Raw genomic sequence first — 26,076 nt, 5'->3', positions numbered from 1 at the left:
CTTTTGTGCATTGTATAGCAGACTCTTTTTCCAACGAGAGGTGGAGGTAGTTTTCCTGCCGTGTGGATTGCTGGGTGCAAACGCGCCCACATTTAATTGTTTTTTTGTTCCTCGCCAGCAGTACCAGGTCCGACACGCGGAGGCAGTGGCCACCTGGGAGTTCGGGACTTGGCGGCTCCAGTATTCCCGGGGTCTGGTGGCGGAGGAAATCGTGTGGTTCCGGTTCTACTTTGGACAGACGTCTTCTATCTTCGAACCTGCCCACACGACACCTTTTGTGATTTGGCTTTTTGTCTATTGTTGTAATCTGTTGTGTTTGTTGTGCCCATTCACAACAGTAAAGTGTTGTTATTTGACTTCCTCCATTGTCCGTTCATTTGCGCCCCCTGTTGTGGGTCCGTGTACCTACACTTTCCCAACAATGTTGCCTTATGCTGAAGAGGACATGCCCTTGAAATGGGTGTTTCAACAAGACAATGACCCCAAGCACACTAGTAAATGAGCAAAATCTTGGTTCCAAACAAACAAAATTAATGCCTTGCAGATGTGAAGAAATCATGAAAAACTGTGGTTATACAACTAAACACTAGTTTAGTTATTCACAGGATTGCTAAAAAAGCAGTTTGAACATAATGGTTTTGAGTTTGTAGCGTCAACAGCAGATGCTACTCTTATTGTGAACACCCCCTTTTCTACTTTTTTTTTTTACTAATAGCCCAATTTCATAGCCTTAAGAGTGTGCATATCATGAATGCTTGGTCTTGTTGGATTTGTGAGAATCTACTAATTCTACTGGTACCTTGTTTCCCATGTAACAATAAGAAATATACTGAAAACCTGGATTAATCTTTTTAGTCACATAGCACTACTATTATTCTGAACACTACTGTATCAACTTCAGTGATGAATGTTTGACTTTTTAATTATTCTAAATCTTACAGTATTTGCATAAAAGAAAACATTTTCAGTACAGCATCTAAGGATCAGGCTGTAACACGGTTAACGCTCCTGAACAGATGTTGTAGACTCCAGATTCAGAACTGTCACAGACACGGAATTATCCTTCAAAACAGTGTTAAATATTTTTTCCAGATATTCTAGCAACCATTTCCTGCTCTTATTCAGTGAAACATAAAAAACTGAAAGATTCTTATTCATCCATTTGATGTGAAGGTGGAAGGGACAGAATCATCACTGAAACATTTGCGGCAGTGTAAGGTGAATTATTCACTGAACTCAACAATCGCTCAGTAACTTATTACAGGATGGAAGCGCTTGTGGTTCAAAAGTAAATCATGCTAATTTGACATTTCTGATCCTGAAGCACACAAAAGGAGGTTAAATCTGCTGGCTCACCAGTCTGATGGCTTCTGTTTCTCTGACCACAAGTGAAACAATGCACTCAAAAAACAATATTTGAATCTCTGTATATTCCACGGACTCAGACCTGTCACTGTATTATTGGAAATGCTTTTCTGTTGGAAATGTTCAAACATAAAATTGAGCACAAATTAACTCCCAACTCTCAAAACGGTTTTAAAACAAAGTTAGAGTAGTTTTAATGTAGTATATGTTTAAGTAAAAAAAATATGTGGAGTGTCCGGAATATTACCAGCAAGTTATTCATCATCCATATCATCATCAGAGTCTGATATTTCAACTTCTGTTTCTTCTTCACTGGCTTGGTTGTTGCAACTCTGTAGCTTGCACATGTCAGTGCACTTCAAGCCATTGTTGAGGCAGGTACACTGAGGTAATTTGCAGGACCGCACACATTTGCATGCGAGCAACAGCAGCACAACATCTGGTGCAGGTGAGCCACACATCCACTGGATAGCCAACTTGCCATTCTCATCTGTTGTCCAACCACAGTTTTTGGGTTTGGGACAAAAGGCTCACTCTGCAGACATCTCCTCCAGATGGCAGCTTGATAGTTGGCAAGTAGGGCATGCATGAACAGACAGTCCTCACAAGGAGGCAGTTGACTTGACTCCACCTCTCCCCGTTTCACACAGAACAACTGGTACCGAAGCTTGTTTAGTTCAGTAGTTTGAGTGGAAGCCATATACATGTGGCAGGTGATCTCCTGCAACTTCTGGAAGAGTTCTGTAGCTAACTCCCAAGAGTTAGCTACAGAACATTTGTTATTGAAATCTATGAACTTTAACGCAAATGGACATGTCGGTTTGCAACCTCCCAGTTGTTCTGTCACATCTTGTCCTAAGTTCTAGAAATGAAGAATCAGTGTTTTTGCCTTAACTAATAATCAACCTTAACTAGAACTTAAAATTTATAGAGCTAGGATCCTTGCCTACTTGACTGAACCAGCTGAAAAAAAAATTTATACCTTCCTGTAATGCAACGTTTTGATTCAACACTAAAGTTGGATTCAATATACTGATGTACAACAGAGTAAATCTATTTACTATCTTTGATCCTTTGAAGGAAACATAAAATGGAATGCATTACATTGTTTTAGTCAATTTGTGACTGATTCTGGATAGAACATTATCATATTTCCAGATTTTACCAAAATATGGAATAACGCTAGTGGGCGAATTTGCATTTTTATTAAAAAAAAAAAAACTGACAAAGCTACCAATTTGGAATTGCTATCACATCTTTTTACACTTATGTTGACCCTAGAAACATTTTAGAACTAACTAGATTTAGCCACCTTTGGTGGTACCGATATTTGGTCTGGCCCATGGACTATTAGTAAAATATCTGCAATACTTTTAAAAAAGTACCTTTCAGTGTTTGCAAATCTGGTAAAATTTAAGGTCTGTTCTTTACTGGCAGTGATCCAGCCAACAATACTTCCCTAAAACGGTCCCTGGAGTGTAAAAAATGGACATGTGACCACAACTAAAGTTTCCTCCCACATCACAATCGGACAGACATTTATTAACACTTAAGAACAATAATAAATTTTTAAAAATGCAGTACCGCTACTATGGTTCTTCAGAGCTGAATGGTACTTTTTGGAGAAAAGCAAAATGACACATTTGAACCTGGGGGGCAGAGTAAAAAAAAAAAAAAAAAATAATAATAATAATAATAATAAGTTTTCAGGACTTCAGCCCTGGTAAAAGTGTGCATTAATCTGACCTGGCTCACCACTGAATGAAGACATCCATAGGAGAGATTCCCTGTTCTCATCTCGTGTTTAACAAACTGTTTGACACATTAAAAAAAATTCTCCAAGTCCAGTGTGTAGACACAGCTCTTGGAATGACCTGTTCCAGAGTGATGGTTGTTGAACAATAAATACTGTCAAGTGTTTCTCAGACGTTTTTCAGAAAGGCACAGACCAGAAGGATTTGGTATAATCCACATTGTGGTTTGAACTTTTGAACTTGGTCACGATGACCCCAAACATTTTCTTGCCCGTTTTTGTTCAAACAACAGAGGCACTCCGGTCCAGCAGAGTCAATGTCTGATTGGTCCTGTGTCCATCAGGGCCATTGTCACCAGATACACCCTCTGAACTTCGGTCCTGCTCCAAGATGCTGTGTTCCAATTCAGGGTATATGACTAGAAAACAGGCACTAAGAAAACCAAGGAATGCACCCCCAGAGGCCACTACAGAAATGGCACGCACACTACCAACAAGCTCGACTATTGGTCCAAGGAGTGATGCAACCAATATCTGACTGATATACACCTGAAACAAAGTAGAATAATATATGTGTAATACAGAATAATAATAAACAGTATGCCTGGCTTGTCAAGGGTCAAATAATAAATACAAATGCTCACCTGGCAAGATAAAATAGCGCAGTCTATACCGAAACCTCTTCGAGTTTTTCCTGGGCTGTGGTGAATGTACTGGAAATGAATTATGGGAAAGAGAGATTGTTTTTAAGGCTTGTTATAGAAGTTCACTGGTGATCAGTTTGTAAATTATTGTGATTCAATATTCTTAAACTAAATGTGGCTATGGACTGTTTTCATATAAGATAAGAAAACATTATTTGAATAACTAAGCTGAAAATTTTCATGAAAGCTAAACAGAAGACAACAGCAAAAGTGAATACCTAAACTGTTCATCAGCTTTTTTTAATCCATAAACCCTCACTCAATCAAAAATTGGTAAAATACTGACACAATATACAGGAACAGGAAATAAAATGCAAGCAGATAGAAAAAAAATTGTAAATGAAAATGGAATCATATTTAGAATAAAAAGCAAGGGGGTAACTGCATATCCACCAAAGCAAAACAGCTCAATTCCGCCTCCCATTGTTGATTTGTGGCCCAGATTCCAATAATGAGGAAATCGGCCCAGACTGCACACAACAGAAGCCTAAAGTTGTGTGTCAGTAGTATTATACACCAGGTTGGTGCCAATTACAAGTGACACTGAATGCAGTTCCATGACTCGGAACTACAGGCCATGCTTATAACAGTACTGTGTGCAGTCTACGCACTAATGTCTCTGCGTATAACAAGACATTACTAGAAAGTTAAAATGTATCTCTTAACATCTGAAAACTGTCTTTTGCTGAAGAGTGCAGCATGATTTTCATGAGATTATGGATGCATATTATATTTCCAGAGGAGGTCAGCCAACAGTCTATGAACGCCCTTGTCCTACACACAGACTGATTGCTCCACTCAGTGAAATCACTGTACTCCAAAACGGAAAACAATATGCATTGACCCCCTGCCCTTTTAAGCATTTTACTTACTTTGCCTTTCATCTTCTGCAGGAGCTCTGCCCCCCATACGCCCCACATTTTTAAGCATTTTACTTTGCTTTTCAGCTGACCCCCCTAATTACAGCGCTCTTAACCCCCTGTCAATTTAAGCATTTTTTTTAAATGTAGATGTAATTTAATATTCAAAGTTTTCAGCTAGTTGACAGTAGGGCTGTACAATATGGCCAAATTATTGTATCTCAATATTGTCATATAAACTGTCATGTAAATGTCATTTATATACGTGGTGTCCATATTCTTGAGCCGCTTATGGCCCAGTCACACGGCGAAGGCCAACGAAGCCCAAACAAAACAAGAAATCTGGACTGTCGGCATCGTTTAACCTTCACGCAGCTTCGTTCCTGCAGCTGGTGCTTCATCAGGATTTTTAAACTGTTGAAAAATTTGAACGAAGGGCAACAAAAACCTCAATTTGTCCGTGTTTCATTTTGCTGTCGTTCTTGACATTTTTTAAGAGTTTGTTTAGTTTTTCTAACGTTATTGTTTAGTTTGACGTTATTTGACCAGCTGAATGTTTTCACACAGTGCAGAAGCCGGTTTGTGAGCGCTGCTGCTGACGCTGCGTTCATGTACCGTAGGAAATTAAGGCAAACTCAGCCTGTTTGCTTGAATTTTTTTTATCTGGGTGGGGGGTCAGCTTCAATGGGCTCAGGCACCTTATATAGGGAAGAATTAATCTTTTGTGTGGATACAATTAATTATTTTGCCACAAGCAACTGCTGAATTTGAAACAACAAAAAAGTTGTGTAATTTCCAAAGGTACTTGGACACAGCGTCGGCAGCAGCATTCCTGGGTGCACTTATTATTTTTTATTAAATATAACAATATGAGTGTAGGAATGACAATCCATGACGATGTAAAGAGCTGTTCTGGAAGGCAGAATTCACGTTGTGGATCAGTGATCAGCTCGTGGAATAACCGCTGGCGAGTCAATGCGCATTCACACAGACTGATCAATTTACTGCTTTGATATATTCAATCATCTTTACACTTATATTTATTCCCGTTTTGACAGTTTTCAGATAGATAGATAGATAGATAGATAGATAGATAGATAGATAGATAGATAGATAGATAGATAGATAGATAGATAGATAGATAGATAGATAGATAGATAGATAGATAGATAGATAGATAGATAGATAGATAGATAGATAGATAGATAGATAGATAGATAGATAGATAGATAGATAGATAGATAGATAGATAGATAGATAGATAGATAGATAGATAGATAGATAGATAGATAGATAGATAGATAGATAGATAGATAGATAGATAGATAGATAGATAGATAGATAGATAGATAGATAGATAGATAGATAGATAGATAGATAGATAGATAGATAGATAGATAGATAGATAGATAGATAGATAGATAGATAGATAGATAGATAGATAGATAGATAGATAGATAGATTAGATAGATAGATAGATAGATAGATAGATAGATAGATAGATAGATAGATAGATAGATAGATAGATAGATAGATAGATAGATAGATAGATAGATAGATAGATAGATAGATAGATAGATAGATAGATAGATAGATAGATAGATAGATAGATAGATAGATAGATAGATAGATAGATAGATAGATAGATAGATAGATAGATAGATAGATAGATAGATAGATAGATAGATAGATAGATAGATAGATAGATAGATAGATAGATAGATAGATAGATAGATAGATAGATAGATAGATAGATAGATAGATAGATAGATAGATAGATAGATAGATAGATAGATAGATAGATAGATAGATAGATAGATAGATAGATAGATAGATAGATAGATAGATAGATAGATAGATAGATAGATAGATAGATAGATAGATAGATAGATAGATAGATAGATAGATAGATAGATAGATAGATAGATAGATAGATAGATAGATTAGATAGATAGATAGATAGATAGATAGATAGATAGATAGATAGATAGATAGATAGATAGATAGATAGATAGATAGATAGATAGATAGATAGATAGATAGATAGATAGATAGATAGATAGATAGATAGATAGATAGATAGATAGATAGATAGATAGATAGATAGATAGATAGATAGATAGATAGATAGATAGATAGATAGATTGATAGATTCTAAGGAAAATAAGTATTTGAACACCCTGCAATTTTGCAAGTTCTCCCACTTAGAAATCATGGAGGGGTCTGAAATTTTCATCTTAGGTGTATGTCCACTGTGAGAGGCATAATCTAAAACAAAAAACATCCGGAAATCACAATGTATGATTTTTTTTAAATAATTTATTTGTATGTTACTGCTGCAAATAAGTATTTCAACACCTGTGAAAATCAATGTTAATATTTGGTACAGTAGCCTTTGTTTGCAATTACAGAGGTCAAACGTTTCCTGTAGTTTTTCACCAGGTCTTTACACACACACTGCAGCAGGGATTTTGGCCCATTCCTCCACACAGATCTTCTCCAAATCTTTCAGGTTTGGAGTTTCAGCTCCCTCCAAAGATTTTCTATTGAGTTCAGGTCTGGAGACTGGCCAGGCAACTCCAGGACCTTGAAATGCTTCTTACGGAGCTCCTCCTTAGTTGGCCTGGCTGTGTGTTTTGGGTCATTGTCATGCTGGAAGACCCAGCCATGACCCATCTTCAATGCTCTTACTGAGGGAAGGAGGTTGTTTGCCAAAATCTCGCAATATATGACCCCATCCATCCTCCCTTCAATACGATGCAGTCGTCCTGTCCCCTTTGCAGAAGCGCACCCCCAGAGTATGATGTTTCTATCCCCATGCTTCATGGTTGGGATGGTTTTCGTGGGGTTGTTCTCATCCTCTAAACATGGTAAGTGGAGTTGATTCCAAAAAGCTCTATTCTGCTCTCATCTGACCACATGACCTTCTCCGGATCATCCAGTTGGTCACTGGTGAATTCAAATGGGCCTGGACATGTGCTGGCTTGAGCAGGGGGACCTTGCTGCCCTGCAGGATTTTAAACCATGACAACATCATGTGTTACTAATGTAATCTTTGTGACTGTGGTCCCAGCTCTCTTCAGGTCATTGACCAGGTCCTCCTGTGTAGTTCTGAGCTTTCTCAGAATCATCCTTACCCCACAAAGTGAGATCTTGCATGGAATCCCAGACCGAGGGAGATTGACAGTCATCTTGTGTTTCTTCCACTTTCTAATAAATAATCATAACAGTTGTTGTCTCCTACCAAGCTGCTTTCCTGTTGTCCTGTAGTCCATCCCAGCCTTGTGCAGGTCTACAGTTTTGTCCCTGGTGTCCTTAGACAGCTCTTTGGTCTTGGCTATGGTGGACAGGTTGGAGTGTGATTGATTGAGTGAGTGAACAGGTGTCTTTTATACAGGTAACAAGTTCAAACAGGTGCAATTAATACAGGTAAAGAGTGGAGAATAAGAGGGCTTCTTAAAGAAATATTAACAGGTCTATGTGAGCCAGAATTCTTGCTGGTTGGTAGGGGATTAAATACTTATTTGCAGCAGCAACATACAAATAAATTATTAAAAAAATCATACATTGTGATTTCCGGATTTTTTTTTTTTTTTAGATTATGTCTCTCACAGTGGACATGCACCTAAGATGAAAATTTCAGACCCCTCCATGATTTGTAAGTGGGAGAACTTGCAAAATCGCAGGGTGTTCAAATATTTATGTACAAATACTTTCCCTCACTGTGTGTGTATCAGTGGCGGATGCTGGTCTTTCAAGGAGGGGAAGCTCAATTTCGGCGTACATCATAAAATGTGTCGGTTTATTTATACGTAAATTCTACCCTCTGTTCCTTTTCAAGAAAATGATCTGTGACCCTGTCGTACCAACAAAGCATCTTTTCCAGGGACTTGACTAGTGTCCTCTCAATGGCCATCAGAGCTAGGCTGCTTAAACGGCCTTGACCCATGGTGTTGCGGGTGTAAGACTTGAGCCACTTTGAACAGGAGAAGCTCCTCTCTACACCTGCAGATGTAGCTCCAATCGTTGCCACTAATGACAATAGTTTGTACACCTGAGGCATAGCACTGTCCAACTCCATGTCTTTCAGAAACAGCAAGAAATCACATAGCTTTCCCCTGTTGCCCTGCAAGTCCTGGTTTTAATATAGGACTTGAAGTTCAGACCTCAGTCTCCCTGAATCAAAGAACTGGCCAAAACGTTTCAGGACACTCTGAAATGCCTCCTCTGGAAACACTTGTCTCATCTCATCAAATTTCCCTGGATTGACCAATTCCAAGAAGCGCAGACTTTCCAAATTTGCAAAACGCCGAGGTAGCTGCTCTGTGAGACTGTCTAGGATGGCCATGTACAGATTTCTGTAGCACTCCTTGGGATCCTGTAGTTGTGACAGACGGCGTTTTCGCATGGGCTCAGTTTGTGGGTCTGATGTGAGATCTGCTGCTTTGGCATAAACAGCTTGGAAAGCCCCCTCTGACCTCTTCTCTTTGACAAAAGTAAGAAGAGACTCAATTCTTTTCTTGCAGTACAGAACATCCATAGCTCTCTGCTGGACAATGTCAAGCACCACATCAGTCTCAGAGAAGATTTGTTCATATGTGTACAACATGAACACAAACTCAAAATCCTGCAGTTTCATCAGAAGGCCTTTGGCACAGTCTAATGTGTCATCATCAATGGACTTATCTGCAATGATCATCTCAAAAGTTTGCAGGAGGGCATCATAATTGTTTGCCACAGTGCTCACTATCCGTGATGTGAAATTCCATCGAGTAGGAGCATTTCTGGGCAACCTTGAGCAGCCTGCAGACTCAAGAAAAGACATCCTCTTTGTGGATTTTGAGAAAAATGTGGCAAACCCAGAGAGTGATGCAAAAAATATTCTGCACTCAGATAAGCATTTAGCCCCCTGAGACAGAACCAGATTCAGTCTGTGTGCATAGCAATGCACAAACATTGCACTGGGGGCTATTGCTTTAACTTTGGCCTGCAAACCATTGAGAGCTGAAGCCATGACAGCAGCCCCATCATAGGTTTGCACTACAAGTTTCTCCCTGAAATTGTAGCCCTGCATGTTCTCATTCAAGACATCAAAAACAAACTGAGCATCTCTTCCACCAGAAACATCAAAAAATCCAGTAAAGCACTCCTGAATTTTACCTGCCCTATCCACATAGCAAACAATGACAGAGAGTTGAGCATGGCAAGCTATATCAGTTGTTTCATCCACCTGCCATGCAAAAAAGGGAGCAGCCTGGATTTCATCCTTGATCTCATCAGAAACAGTGGCTGAAAAAGCAGAGATCAAGTCATTTTGGATTGCATGGGACATACCAGAAAACACAGCTGATGACTGGAATTGTGTGGCCAGGACAGTCATATTTAGATAATGTTTCATTAAACTCCCTGTAATTCCCCTTGTTGGATGATTCAACACTCTCATCATGCCCCCTAAATGACAGCTCCTGACAGCCAAGCAAGGAAGTCACATCAATAAGGCGGTTTAGGAAAGCTCTGTTTCGTTTAACTGCTTCATTATGTTTTGCCACTTGAATGCAAGCGCCTTCATTGATTGCGTGCTCAACCCTGACTCTGCCCAGGCAACTTAACCTTGCACATGCACTCACATGTTCATTGCTTTTTTCATGCCTTTTGTATGCCCTGTCAAAGTTGGACAGATCCCCATAACCCACTTTTGACCAGACACTTCCCTGAGATGGTTTCATCAAGAGGCATGGCCAACAGTACATTTTATTTGTTACAGCACTTCTAGTCAGCCAGCTCACTTTGTCATACCAGGACAGCTGAAAAGACCTGTTACTTTTCCCCCACCTTTTGCACCAAATTAATCTGAGGAGTTGATCTGCCTTGCTGTTTAACTCTAAGTTTTTCTTCGTAAGGAAGACTATCAGATGGCTTCGCCAAAATCCGGTCAACAACATTCAAACTGTCTGCCATTATGTGCAGTTTGCTACCTAGCTAGCTCGCTAGCTGGGACTGGCGCGAGGCTCGTGTGAAGTGTGTCCGCCTGTGAGTGCTTTGTGATGGTGGAGGGGATCAGCAGCACCCGCTGCTCGGTACGGACAGAAACTGCGATAGAAGTCAGAAAGAGTGATAGAAGTCAGTCTCCAAACACAAGCAGCTACAAAAAAACAAAAAAAAAAAACCCCACCAGAAATAGAAGCTCGATTTGTCGCTAGTCGTTTTTAACAAAGAAAATGCCGCTAAGAGGATTAAGAAAATCTCCGGTTCAACTCAGAACAGAATGAAAATTAAAAAAATCCTCCCACGGGTGTTTACACCAAAAGATCGCTGATTCGCTCATTTCGCTGTCAATCAAAAAGGAATTCAGCCGCAGACAGATCATCCAATCATCATGCAGAAGCTGAGCGTCCGGGCCGGCCCACTGCCCCATAGACCTCCAGAGATGCTGAGCATCAGATGGGCGGGACAAAGCCCAGCATTTATCCAATGACTCATCTCGTTTCACTGCACTCTTTGCTTCGCTATTGAACTCCGTGGATGCTCGACGTCCACACTGTTTAAAGCACTGAAAGCCGCGTCGTTACCAGTGATAAGAAGCTGATTCTGAACAAACGTTGAGCGCATTGTAGCGCATATTTAGTCAATTACATGTACACACAACAGTATATATTTGATCACTTATTTTTTAACATTTTAGGGGAAGGCTGAGCTTCCCTTGCAGTCTTAGAGCAATCGCCTCTGGTGTGTGTGTGTGTGTATATATATATATATATATATATATATATATATAGCTGAGTGATGTAATACAGTGATACAGCAGTGACCACGGCACACCAGAGGGTTTTTTTGTTGTTGTTTTTTGTTTTTTTGTTTTTTTAAATTGGACCAAGATGATGATGAAGGAGATGATCCCTGTTTTGTTCTGGACGAGGAAGCAGAGCAAGGTCCACCGACATGCACACAGATCTTCACAGCTTCTGTTTGCAGATTGTCCAGGACTCAGGCGCTATGAGCTCAGTCCCAGCGTCAAGTCCTGGAACTCAGAGATGCAGACACATACTGCTCCAGCTGTGGCTCCACGCGTGTTTCGTTTAAAGCGCCGAGATCGTTAGCTTCAGTTTTGTTAAGTTCCTCTTTCATCCCCTTTGCGCTCTTGCTTCGCAGGCTATTCGGTGATAAAGCTCTTTCATCCACCTTTTCTCAACGAATTGTGACTTCTTTTTTTTTTTACTTTTTCCCTTTGTTGAGGAATCATTGTGTGCTGTGTGACTGGGCCATTAGGTTAGTAGGGAGAGTTCCCGTGGGATAAAAAGCTTTTCAACCTACCATCCCTGGTTCTCAAAGACCAGGCACCTAAGTGACTCCACTCTCTCCCTTTTTTTTAAAAGATATTTAGGTGTACCTTATAATAAACACGAGTAGAGTTCCACCTTAGATTTGGAATGTATAATAGAAGATATACCTTACTGAATTTTCATATCAATATTATATACGATATGACTATGATTTGACACAAAGTGCAGCAACAGTGAAAATTAAACATTCTTAAACAAAACAGTAATAACACCACACTCATTTTGCACTCATCATAAGGTTAGAATACTGTGCCCTCCAAAAGTATTGGAGCACTTGGAATTTCACACATTTCAATTCGTTTATGCCATTTAAAAAACAGGAAATACAAAAAATAAAGATTAAAAAATTCTAAAATTATCTTAATCAAACTCAAACTGAAAGCAAATCTCTAAAACTTGATAATATCTGTAAATAATAATCAGTTTTATTGCCAGTTTTCTTTAGACAAGTCAGTGGATGGAAACATGAACATTTCCAAGTCACTGAATGTCTTGGACTTTATTATATCAATTATGAAGAAATACAAAGGTTTCTTTCACCAAAATATCAAATCTAGGCTTTCATCTCAAATGTGTTTTCTGCCATAAAACTCATTATTTACTTGTGTTACACAAAGGGTGCAACTATATATCAAATCAAATCAATTTTATTTATATAGCGCCAAATCACAACAAACAGTTGCCCCAAGGCGCTTTATATTGCAAGGCAAAAGCCATACAATAATTACAGAAAAACCCCAACGGTCAAAATGACCCCCTGTGAGCAAGCACTTGGCGACAGTGGGAAGGAAAAACTCCCTTTTAACAGGAAGAAACCTCCAGCAGAACCAGGCTCAGGGAGGGGCAGTCTTCTGCTGGGACTGGCTGGGGCTGAGGGGAGAGAATCAGGAAAAAGACATGCTGTGGAAGACAGCAGAGATCAATCATTAATGATTAAATGCAGAGTGGTGCATACAGAGCAAAAAGAGAAAGAAACACTCAGTGCATCATGGGAACCCCCCAGCAGTCTAAGTCTATAGCAGCATAACTAAGGGATGGTTCAGGGTCACCTGATCTAGCCCTAACTATAAGCTTTAGCAAAAAGGAAAGTTTTAAGCCTAATCTTAAAAGTAGAGAGGGTGTCTGTCTCCCTGATCCGAATTGGGAGCTGGTTCCACAGGAGAGGAGCCTGAAAGCTGAAGGCTCTGCCTCCCATTCTACTCTTAAAAACCCTAGGAACTACAAGTAAGCCTGCAGTCTGACAGCGAAGCGCTCTATTGGGGTGATATGGTACTATGAGGTCCCTAAGATAAGATGGGACCTGATTATTCAAAACCTTATAAGTAAGAAGAAGAATTTTAAATTCTATTCTAGAATTAACAGGAAGCCAATGAAGAGAGGCCAATATGGGTGAAATATGCTCTCTCCTTCTAGTCCCCGTCAGTACTCTAGCTGCAGAATTTTGAATTAACTGAAGGCTTTTCAGGGAACTTTTAGGACAACCTGATAATAATGAATTACAATAGTCCAGCCTAGAGGAAATAAATGCATGAATTAGTTTTTCAGCATCACTCTGAGACAAGACCTTTCTAATTTTAGAGATATTGCGCAAATGCAAAAAACCAGTCCTACATATTTGCTTAATATCCGCATTGAAGGACATATCCTGATCAAAAATGACTCCAAGATTTCTCACAGTATTACTAGAGGTCAGGGTAATGCCATCCAGAGTAAGGATCTGGTTAGACACCATGTTTCTAAGATTTGTGGGGCCAAGTACAATAACTTCAGTTTTATCTGAATTTAAAAGCAGGAAATTAGAGGTCATCCATGTCTTTATGTCTGTAAGACATTCCTGCAGTTTAACTAATTGATGTGGTGAGCATATCTCACCCATATTGGCCTCTCTTCATTGGCTTCCTGTTAATTCTAGAATAGAATTTAAAATTCTTCTTCTTACTTATAAGGTTTTGAATAATCAGGTCCCATCTTATCTTAGGGACCTCGTAGTACCATATCACCCCAATAGAGCGCTTCGCTCTCAGACTGCAGGCTTACTTGTAGTTCCTAGGGTTTGTAAGAGTAGAATGGGAGGCAGAGCCTTCAGCTTTCAGGCTCCTCTCCTGTGGAACCAGCTCCCAATTCAGATCAGGGAGACAGACACCCTCTCTACTTTTAAGATTAGGCTTAAAACTTTCCTTTTTGCTAAAGCTTATAGTTAGGGCTGGATCAGGTGACCCTGAACCATCCCTTAGTTATGCTGCTATAGACTTAGACTGCTGGGGGGTTCCCATGATGCACTGAGTGTTTCTTTCTCTTTTTGCTCTGTATGCACCACTCTGCATTTGATCTCTGCTCCCCTCCACAGCATGTCTTTTTCCTGGTTCTCTCCCTCAGCCCCAACCAGTCCCAGCAGAAGACTGCCCCTCCCTGAGCCTGGTTCTGCTGGAGGTTTCTTCCTGTTAAAAGGGAGTTTTTCCTTCCCACTGTAGCCAAGTGCTTGCTCACAGGGGGTCGTTTTTGACCGTTGGGGTTTTACATAATTATTGTATGGCCTTGCCTTACAATATAAAGCGCCTTGGGGCAACTGTTTGTTGTGATTTGGCGCTATATAAAAAAATTGATTGATTGATTGATTGATTGTCCTCTGGCTTCATAGATAGATAAAGCTGGGTATCATCTGCGTAACAATGAAAATTTAAGCAATGCTGTCTAATAATACTGCCTAAGAGAAGCATGTATAAAGTGAATAAAATTGGTCCTAGCACAGAACCTTGTGGAACTCCATAATTAACCTTAGTCTGTGAAGAAGACTCCCCATTTGCATGAACAAATTGTAATCTATTAGATAAATATGATTCAAACCACCGCAGCACAGTGCCTTTAATACCTATGGCATGCTCTAATCTCTGTAATAAAATTTTATGGTCAACAGTATCAAAAGCAGCACTGAGGTCTAACAGGACAAGCACAGAGATGAGTCCACTGTCTGAGGCCATAACAAGATCATTTGTAACCTTCATTAATGCTGTTTCTGTACTATGATGAATTCTAAAACCTGACTGAAACTCTTCAAGTAGACCATTCCTCTGCAGATGATCAGTTAGCTGTTTTACAACTACCCTTTCAAGAATTTTTGAGAGAAAAGGAAGGTTGGAGATTGGCCTATAATTAGCTAAGATAGCTGGGTCAAGTGATGGCTTTTTAAGTAATGGTTTAATTACCGCCACCTTAAAAGCCTGTGGTACATAGCCAACTAATAAAGATAGATTGATCATATTTAAGATTGAAGCATTAATTAATGGTAGGGCTTCCTTGAGCAGTCTGGTAGGAATGGGGTCTAACAGACATGTTGATGGTTTGGAGGAAGTGACTAATGAAAATAAGTCAGACAGAACAATCGGAGAGAAAGAGTCTAATCAAATACCAGCATTACTGAAAGCAGCCAAAGGTAACGATATGTCTTTGGGATGGTTATGAGTAATTTTTTTCTCTAATAGTTAAAATTTTATTAACAAAGAAAGTCATGAAGTCATTACTAGTTAAAGTTAAAGGAATACTCGGCTCAATAGAGCTCTGACTCTTTGTCAGCCTGGCTACAGTGCTGAAAAGAAACCTGGGGTTGTTCTTATTTTCTTCAATTAGTGATGAGTAGTAAGATGTCCTAGCTTTACGGAGGGCTTTTTTTATAGAGCAACAGACTCTTTTTCCAGGCTAAGTGAAGATCTTCTAAATTAGTGAGACGCCATTTCCTCTCCAACTTACGGGTTATCTGCTTTAAGCTGCGAGTTTGTGAGTTATACCACGGAGTCAGGCACTTCTGATTTAAGGCTCTCTTTTTCAGAGGAGCTACAGCATCCAAAGTTGTGCTCAATGAGGATGTAAAACTATTGATGAGATAATCTATCTCACTCACAGAGTTTAGGTAGCTACTCTGCACTGTGTTGGTATATGGCATTGGAGAACATAACAAAGAAAGAATCATATCCTTAAACCTAGTTACAGCGCTTTCAGAAAGACTTCTACTGTAATGAAACTTATTCCCCACTGCTGGGTAGTCCATTAAAGTAAATGTAAATGTTATTAAGAAATGATCAGACAGAAGGGGGTTTTCAGGGAATACTGTTAAGTCTTCAATTTCCATACCATAAGTCAGAACAAGATCTAAAGTATGGTTAAAGTGGTGGGTGGACTCATTTACATTTTTAGCGAAGCCAATTGAATCTAATAATAGATTAAATGCAGTGTTGAGGCTGTCATTCTCAGCATCTATGTGTATGTTAAAATCGCCCACTATAATTATCTTATCTGAGCTAAGCACTAAGTCAGACAAAAGGTCTGACTTATAGGTCAGACTTATAAAGGTCTGAATATATGCAACCAGTCACTGTGGATTTTATATTTTTCATTAATTTACATTATGTTTTAGAGATCAGTTTTCACTGTGAGTTTAAAGGGCATTATTGTAGAAAATTTTTTATATACAGAAGCGAGATTTTTTTTTTTTTTAATTTGATGTCATTCCAACACTCAGAGATGTAATGGTGTGAATGTGCACCTTTTTTTGCCATTGTAAAATGTTGTATGCACTGGCTCAGTGGACAAACAACTTACATTTTGCACATATTCAAACTATATTCAAATTACTCTCAAATAGAGTTGATATTAAGCATTGCTTTGCACCTATGTGTGCATGTGGTCAGTATGTATGTGTACATACCTCACTGATTTCATGGTACTGCCCAAGTAAGGCATAGGGACAGTATGAGATACTCATGGAGATGATGCCCATGCTACTGATCATCACCACAGAAACATATACATTAGGGAAAATGGACATGATGGCAGTTCCTGAAGTGAAGGTGATAAAAACAATTAATCAGTCCATTCTGTGCGTCATCCCCCCATAAATCCTAAGTCATATAAATGTTGCAGTAACTGACCTATGCAGAATGACAGTGTCCCAATAATGTAGATGATCTTCACGCTCAGGTCAAAATGATCCAAAGACTTCTGAAGGATAGCTGAATGTACAGATGGATAATGGAAAAAGACACAATGAGATATCACTTTCTAATTCTATCACTCTGTTGAAATAGAGCCATATTCAGTGATTCAGTACTGTAATTTGAAAACAAACATTATATTTATGTAACCTGAGCAGACAGCAGCAGTAGCAGCGTAGACCATCATGCCCCAGCACCCCATCTGCACTCCTTTGTTATAGTTCAGCAGCTCTGTGGAGTTGGCAGGTGCCTGGGAAACAAGCAGCTTTACAGCACCAACTTAAGACACTTAACATACCAGATGACTGACATCATTAGGATTAAATCCATGAATGACTGTGTGCAATATGTCTATATGTACACGTGTGGTCTTCCAACAAAAACATCCATCCATTTTCCTCTGCTTCATCTGAGGTCTGGTCACGGGGGCAGCAGCTCAAGCAAAGCCACCCAGACCTCCTGAGCCACACACACCTCCCCCAGGGGAACCCTGAGGCGTTCCCCGGGGCATCCGATAAAGATGCCCGAGCCACCTCAGCTGGCTCCTTTCAATGTGGAGGAGCAGCGGCTCGACTCCAAGCTCCTCCCGAGTGACCGAGCTCCTCACCCTATCTCTAAGGGAGCACCCAGCAACCCTGCGGAGGAAACTCATCTCGGCCACTAGTACCTGCGATCTTACAACAAAACACTAAAAGTGCAAGGGTGTATGCGTGTGCATGTGTACCGTGGGGTCTCCGTGGTAGACAACTTGTCCCATGAAGTCTGTATAAAACACAGATTCAGCTATAATGGCAAACCACGTGAGGAGGTGACACACACACAGTCTCCACAGCTGCCTGGGCATCTATCAAAGGTAAAGACCGACAGAAGGAAGAAGGACCACAGGATGAAGGAATTCAAAATACATAGTCCAGGAACCTGCTAGCCTACAAAAAATAGGCATTTCCTGTGCATAGTTTTTTTAAAATATACCTTTTAGTTATATAAGGAGGGAGTTGAATTTTAAATTTCCCACAGACATGCATGCCCATGACTGCATGTACAAACTGTCCTAATATGAGCTTAATTTAGGCCTTGAAACAATTTGTTTTAGAATTTATTGAGATATGGCACAGACACGTGACTTTCCCAGGAATCAAAACATTGAAAAAACAAAACAAACTAATAATAAAAGAATAAATGCCAATAATAAAAAGGACACTGCAGCAATGCACAAAAATCCCAAATTAAAGAGCTGATAATGCAAACAAATAGGTGCTACTTATAGTCCAGAAAACACAGCACACGGAGAAATGGGCACTTGTGGCCTTGAGCCGGGAACCTTCAGCTTTGAATGCAATTGCAGTAACTGCATGGCCACCACAAAGTGTTGATTTAAATTGGGAACACACGGCACTATGTAACCCTTAAAAAAGTGTTAATGGTGGAGTTGATTTAACACTGCCGTTTCACAGTGAATATTTTCTTTCTGAAAAGTTTGATCATACTGTATGGCCCCTTTAAATTACTTTAACTTTAATCTTTGAATACACTGTATTGCACTGTTTTACAATTAGTTTTGAACCTATTTTCTAATCTATTTTAAGATACTGTGTGCCCTGCGTCTCGACCCTATGACTTTTGGAGTAGGCTCAACTGTTCTTTTTTTCCCCCCTCACCTTGAACATGGACAACCAGAGCAGTCGTACAGTCGTGACTTCCTCTTGCACGTCAACACTGCTGGAGGTCTCAGATGACAGACTGCTCACTGATTGATACAAATGGCACCTGTGCAAACGCTGCTTGAGATCACTCAGGTCGTTAAGACTACGGGAAGTGGTGATTGGTTGAAAAGTTTTGCGATGCATATCAACGTGCCGTAATCCCACTCGTCCATAGTAAGAGATGGTGAAAGAGGGCTGGAGACACAAAGTTTATTTCTTCTCAGAACAAACAGGGTGTCAAACACAAAAGTATTGCTGAAAGTATTATAAGAAACAATGACTGCAGTTTTACCTGTCTGTAGAAGGCAGGTGCGTGTGGAGTGCGATGGTTTATTTGCCTGAAGGGGTGAAGGTGTTTCGTTGGCTGAGAGTGTTGAAAAGTGAACATGGCAGCATTGGTGCCACTGGCAGCCTCTGTCTGTATCGTAGAAAAGCAACAAGCACAGATCATATTTTAGACACAAAACAACCAGAACATGTGCAACAGCTGTAGCATGGCACAGAGCTTTTATGTGTTTGAAAAGTCTGATGTATTCACAGTGAAAAACAGACCACATACTAAACCACATGGTTACTGTGTCCAGCACTAGAATAGAAGTGTAACAATCCCTCGTAGTATTCTATGCCACAATTCGGAGTGCAATGATACACTAACTATACAATTCATGACACGGCATACCTATCGCAATTTAGTATGTATCAACATACATAATTACATCACAGTTCACACCAAAAATGTAGAATGTAGTCTCTGGTGAATGTTTACAGAAACACATTATCCTGATGTACAAATTGTAATTTTTGATGTCTTCCATTTCCCATGTGTAAGTTAATACATTATTTCTGATGGTTTTGCAAGAGGTCATTATTTCTTCCAAGCAGTATATAACTTTACATGGTATCACAATACTCACTAAAAACACCCCCCCCCCCAAAAAAAAAAAAAAAAATTGATACAGGGTCCACGATACAATTATCACAATGTATCATTACATCCCAAGCTGCAAAGCGAGTCAATATATATATGTATATATAGTGGTAGGCACAGCTAACCAAAAAGTTAGCTTCGCTAACAGATAATCAGCTAACTGAAAAGTTATCTTTTATAAAGCTAAACCGATAAACCACCCAAAAATTTATCGGAAGCTACAGATAACCGATAACTTCCAGTATTGTCTGCAGTACTTGCAACTACTAACAAGCTGATTTTGACTTTTAACACCACGATTGCTTCTGGTAACATCAAAGGCGACTACAGACCCAAACAATGAGTCAGCACTTCTGTCTTTGTGAGTCCTGCCCACTGCTGGAAGCTCCTGTTTATTACATATCTTGCAGCAAAGCTCAACTCTCTACTCAGTAACAGCGTTGCCGTGAGGTGGAGGTCTTGGAAAATAAAGCAGTGCTGACTTATGGTTTGGATTTAAAAATAAAATGAATACAGATAGAATAACTCCATTAATGTCAATTCTGTCATTTGTACTAAGTTAAAATATAACATATATCTTTTAATGTTAAGTAATGCACTAATTCTGAAGTTTTGTAACAAACACAGATAGATACGAAAGGGATTATGGGTAAAATGTGCCTCTGCTAAACACTGATTGGTTGACTCATTCATTCTATGTAAAAACCATCACGTTACTATGAGGTGTGTGTTGGGTGTTTACATATATAATGTGTTTTTGTTTTGTAAAATATGCCATTTTTTATTTGTAAAAAAAAATAAAAAAGGCATTTGTACGGAGCCCGCCTGGGGACATGGTGGTTAAGTTTTTTTGGCCCACATTATTGCGTTCCCTCGCAATACTTTTTGCGTTCCCTCACAATAACCTAATATCATATTAAAGCTCATGCCTATCAGAGCACACAGTGAGTGGAATCAGGTTGGGGGGAGACTGACCACATATGCGCGCACGCACACACACAGAGCAGACAGCAACAGGATTCACAACAGATGAGGGAGTAAGTTGCTACACCTTGCACAGCTGTAAGACTCCGTATGAAATATAATTTATTTATACCACAGTGATAGTAAGTAGCAACACCTGTTAGTGTGCCTTATGAATGTTTATGTTTTCTTTTCTTTATTTACCATCCTCTCGTGAATCCTGTTGCTGTCTGCTGTGTGCGCGCGCGCGCATATGCATCCACCTGATTTCACTCACTGTGTGCTCTGACAGGCATGAGTTTTAATATGATATTAGGTTATTGCGAGGGAACGCAAAAACTATTGCGTGGGAATGCAATAATATTGCGAGGGAACGCAAAAGGTATTGCAAGGGAACGTAATAATCTGGGCCAAAAAAATTTAACCACCATGTCCCCAGGCGAGCTCCGCTTTGCGCCATGCGGCTCCACCGCGACGCGCAGAATTCCTCCGCACGTCTGTCTCAGTGTGCCAAAAAAGTGCTGATGACCATGTCTTCCGCAATTCCTGTGCTAGTCAGACGATGTCCCGGATCAAGACAGCGTCCAGTTTGGAAATGAACGGCACATTCCACTGTTACAGGAGTTTTTGTCATGGAAAGAGGAGCGGAGGAATGCGCCACTGTGCCGCTCATGGCGCGGCACAAAACCACCTCCGTGTTGGTCTGCATGGCGCAAAGCAACGCCATGATGAAGCCTCACAGGACATGTTGGGGCATGTCCAGCTCATGCACAATTTCTCGGATAGTCACACGACTGAAAAGCCGTCTGAAAGCCGTCCTGTGAGACCAACACGGAGCATCCCTCCGCTCCTCTTTCCATGAAAAAACTCCTGTAACAGTGGAATGTGCCGAAAAAGTACTGATGTCCACGTCTTCTGCCACTGTTGTGTAAGTCAGACGACGTCCCAGATCAACAAAGCCTTCACGTTGGAAATGATCTGGTTGTTTCAGCCTGTCGATCGGCGCTCGGAGTGCGCCACGCTCTCAGACGCTGTGGGCGGTCTTTAAACCGGCTGGAGCACTCCTTAATCTGTGTAATCCCCATAAAATCGTCCCTGAAAGCCATCTGAATTTTCTGAATGGTGTCCACCTGGAGGTCTCTCACAGTTTCTGGAAAAATTTGATGCAGCAAAGCTCCAAATCGTTCAGACATTTTATTCGCAATAAAAATCCGACGAGAGGGGTGGACCACTGCTCACACAAAGCCTGCTCACAGGCGAATGACGCAACCGACAGGCGTGAAAATTCACGCATGCGCACGAAGGTTCAAGCTTGGCTGATACAATCACACGTGATTCAAATCCATATGGTTTTTGAAAAAAATAAAAAGGTCAGATACTTTTCTAACAGACCTCGTATATCTTATATTTTCACTTTATAAAACTTCAGACATGATGTTAATTTAAATAACTTGTCTAAAATTAGTTTGGTTAAAATTTTAACCATAAGTTAAAACTCTATGCCTCTGGATGACTTGGGTGATATTGCCAGCATATCAGTATGGGATCAAAAGAAATGAGTTTGTTTTCTTTTCTGTGACCAGCTCTCCTTTGCCTGTATAGGACAGAGCGGTTTCTTCTGGAACCAGCTCTCCTCTGTTTACAGAGGATAGCACTGCACATCTACTACAAAACATTTAAGAGGTAGGTACTCACCTGATTAGGGACTTCATAAATGTAGCTGTTAAGCTTTGTTTTCCACATCTGCAAAAATATATTAGCGGTCTAAAAATTATTGGACCAAAACTTATCGGAAGATAATTGGTCCGATGATGGTTTTCAAAGATATCTGATCATGAAAACATTATCTTCGATAATTAGCGGATCTGTGCCCACCACTGTGTGTGTGTGTGTATATATATATATATATATAGAGAGAGAGAGAGAGAGAGAGAGAGAGAGAGCGAGAGAGAGAGAGAGAGAGAGAGCTTTTTAGGAAATAGTCCATTTGCTGGCACACACACAAACATGTTTGGTGTTAGCAGACAGGAGAGCAGAGGGGTCTGGAACTACTGGTCTGGTGACCACATCTCACCCATGAGACAATTTCATAATTACTGCAAATTCAAACTGATTATTTATTTATCCAAACTCACTTAACTGTGCAACTGTTCCTCAAATACATGAGGACCAACCACACTCTGCAGTGTGACAAGAAAATATCACCTTTCAAACAAAATTATGATCTGGATCAAAGAGAGATAGATAATGCTCATAAAAGCTAAAATAAAATAAATGATTAAATAAATAAATAAATAAATAGGCACACTTTTTTGAGGTAGTGTAAAACAGAAAAAAAAACTCTGAAAATAGTTTTGTATAGTTTAAGCCCAAAAAGGATACAATAAAATGAGTGAGATCACAGTTTCAAACCTTTTAAAATTATCGTGAATGAATCATGAACTGAGCTGTGAACTCAGAATGAAACTAAACTGTGAACTGTAATCTTTAACCATATACTCACTGCATTGGTACAACCACACAATAACACTTTTCACACATAACAGGAACAAAAATCTGACACAAATAACATCAACTAATTAGAGGTGCATTGTACCTGTGTTTTCAGACCTGTGTCTTTGAAAAAAGTGCTGATCTGGGGAGGAGGAGGAGACGGACGGCCTACTGGATCTTTGAGCTGAGGAGGAACTGTCTCAGTGGGTCCCAAGTCCAACATGCCATCAGTAAGAGCAGGGCTTCTGAAAGGTGGAACATCAGCAGATCCACTACTGTAGTCTGATGACTTACACACATCTTCTAGCTCTTTGTCAGTCTTTGGAAGAAAGTGATGTTCTTCTGGCAGGAAATGCTGGGCATATGGATTAAGATCAGGATCTAATTCGATCGTAGAGTCTGGCACAGCTAAAACTGAATCACTTTTACAACGAATGGGTTCCCCACAGAGGAAGTCCATTTCCATCCCTTCCAGAAGGGATTCATCAGCTGCTCTGAAGGGGGCATCAAATAAAGTAACGTCCTCTGGAATTACACCAAGTGAAGGTTTCATTTCCCCAGTGAGCCTCAAAGAGGACTGGCTGGATGGCATTCGGTCTGCTGAGCATTTAAGTTGGAGAACGGAGTCGAAAGGTTTCTCAGGAATACTGAGCATGTGTAGTGTGACAGAGATAATAAAAATTATGGCAGTGAACAGGAAGAGAACCTGTTCTTGTGATTTCAATGCAAACCCCAGAGCTGTGCCAGCCCAGTCTACACCACCCAGCACGTAACCAACTGCGCCACCGAGTCCTGGGGAAACAAGCACACACAAATCTGCCCATCATAAAAGGTCTAACACATCCAAAGTGTTTCAAAGTAAATCTTTTGCAGTTTTTCAGATGTTTGACAAATGTCTATTGAGTGACATTTTTCTGAGTCTAAAGCCCATCTATAAAGTAACTTCATGGGACAGAGACACAGGTAAGACCCTTCAAAAACCTCACTACGAGGTCTGTTAGAAAAGTATCGGACCTTTTTATTTTTTGCAATAACCTTATGGATTTGAATCACGTGTGATTGCATCAGCCAAGCTTGAACCTTCGTGCGCACGCGTGAGTTTTTTCACACCTGTCGGTTGCGTCATTCGCCTGTCAGCACGCTTTGAGTGAGCACTGGTCCTCCCCCCTCGTCGGATTTTCATTGTGAGGAAAATGTCTGAACGCCTGGAGCTGCGCTGCATCAAATTTTTCCAGAAACTGTGAGAGACAGCCAGGTGGACACCATTCAGAAAATTCAGATGGCTTTCAGGGATGATTTTATGGGCATCACACAGATTAAGGAGTGGTACAGCCGGTTTAAAGACGGTGCACAATGGCGGAGGGCGCGCCGCGCTCCGAGCGGCGATAGACAGGCTGAAACGACCAGATCATTTCCAAACTGAATGCTGTGTTGATCCGGGACGTCGTCTGACTACCAGAGAAATGGCAGAAGAGGTGGACATAGCACTTTCCCGGCACATTCCACTGTTAAAGGAGATTTTGTCATGAAAACAGGAGTGGAGGAATTTGCCACGGAGCCGCTAATGGTGCGGAACGAAAGCACCTCCATGTTGGGCTCACAGGACATGTTGTGACATGCTCAGCTCTTCGACAATTTCTCGGATACTCACTCGACTGAAAAGCCACCCAAAGCCGTCTGAATCTTCCGAATGGTGGAAGAGCTGGGCATGTCCCGTGAGACTTCCAACACGGAGGTGCTTTTTATTCTGCGCCATTAGCGGCTCCGTCCTGATGCGCAAATTCCGCCGCACATCTTTCATTACAAAATCTCCTGTAACAGTGTAATGTGTCGAAAAAGTGCTATATCCATTTCTCTGGTAGTCAGACGATGTCCCGGATCAATACAGCCTTCACTTTGGAAATGATCTGGTCGTTTCAGCCTGTCAATGGCCGCTCGAAGTGCGGCGCGCCCTCAGCTGCTGCGGGCCGTCTTTAATCCGGTTGTAATGCTCCTTAATCTGTGTGATGCCCATAAGATCTTCACCGAAAGCCATCTGAACTTTCCAAATGGTTTCCACCTGGCTGTCTCTCATAGTTTCTGAAAAAATTTTGATGCAGCAAAGCGGCAGTCGCTCGGCCATTTTCCTGACAATGAAAATCCGCCGAGGGGGCTGGACCACTCCTCCCACAAAGCGTGCTCACAGGCCAATGACGCAACCGACAGGCGTGAAAAAAAACTCACGCATGCGCACAAAGGTTCAAGCTTGGCTGATGCAATCACACGTGATTCAAATCCATAAGGTTATTGCAAAAAATAAAAAGGTCAGATACTTTTCTAACAGACCTCATATACCAAATATCGTTGCCTCCTGTTAGTAACTGAGGAGGGTCACGATCCCGTTCACTTATAATTATACAGCAACAAACAACATAGGAACCACATTAACTGTGCTAATTGAAAAAAAGCTGCTGAACAAATACAACACAAAAAGTGAGTCTTTATTTCAGAACTCCAGTTCTGATTCAGGACATACTGCTAATAATCCATGAGCCAGTCATGAATTTTGACCTAATTGGTACTACTTAAGGGGAAAAAAAATGACACATAGAATCCAGCCTCAGCGTATCATGTCCTACACAAAATTGTATGATAGCCATCCCAGGGTAGTAGCTGTAGCCAGGTAGGGGTCAATGAAGAATTACACAGAGGTCAAACTTTAAAAATGCTCCAATCATGTTGAAAAATATATATCACATTATTTGTCTGATCATAACAATTCCAAAAAGGTATAGTTTGGACTATCTATGATGGAATGTTCTGGAGTTATGGGGTAAAAACAGAAAAATTAGTGACAATGGTCAATTTCAGTTTGTACAGGGGTCAAAAGTTAAAGTTGATCCAATTTCAGCAAAAAAATTATGCAAATTATTGGTTGAAATAAAAGGATCAATAAATGGAATAGTTTTGACTGTGTTGAATACTTTGTCTCCAAAGTAAAGG

At 40.4% G+C, this 26,076-nt stretch overlaps 1 protein-coding gene across 1 annotated transcript in view; it reads right to left on the bottom strand.

Moving 5' to 3' along the window:
• Nucleotides 1–2,693: 2,693 nt before the first annotated feature.
• The window catches only part of LOC117514445 (solute carrier family 45 member 4-like), a 37,257-nt gene continuing 13,874 nt past the window's right edge, over nucleotides 2,694–26,076 (bottom strand). The window contains exons 5-13 of the mRNA XM_034174914.1: nucleotides 23,198–23,886; nucleotides 19,003–19,128; nucleotides 18,666–18,905; nucleotides 17,732–17,851; nucleotides 17,158–17,257; nucleotides 16,945–17,025; nucleotides 16,722–16,852; nucleotides 3,763–3,831; nucleotides 2,694–3,667 (exon numbers count right to left, since the gene is read on the bottom strand). Of these exons, the coding sequence (XP_034030805.1) occupies nucleotides 3,401–3,667; nucleotides 3,763–3,831; nucleotides 16,722–16,852; nucleotides 16,945–17,025; nucleotides 17,158–17,257; nucleotides 17,732–17,851; nucleotides 18,666–18,905; nucleotides 19,003–19,128; nucleotides 23,198–23,886 (1,823 nt within the window). The 3' untranslated portion in view covers nucleotides 2,694–3,400. The remainder of the gene's footprint in view (nucleotides 3,668–3,762; nucleotides 3,832–16,721; nucleotides 16,853–16,944; nucleotides 17,026–17,157; nucleotides 17,258–17,731; nucleotides 17,852–18,665; nucleotides 18,906–19,002; nucleotides 19,129–23,197; nucleotides 23,887–26,076) is intronic.

This window comes from Thalassophryne amazonica, chromosome 7 (genome assembly GCF_902500255.1).
Source record: "Thalassophryne amazonica chromosome 7, fThaAma1.1, whole genome shotgun sequence".
NCBI lineage: Eukaryota > Metazoa > Chordata > Actinopteri > Batrachoidiformes > Batrachoididae > Thalassophryne > Thalassophryne amazonica.
The sequence above is the reverse complement of the archived record's forward strand: the minus strand, read 5'-3'. Positions and strand labels throughout refer to the sequence as shown.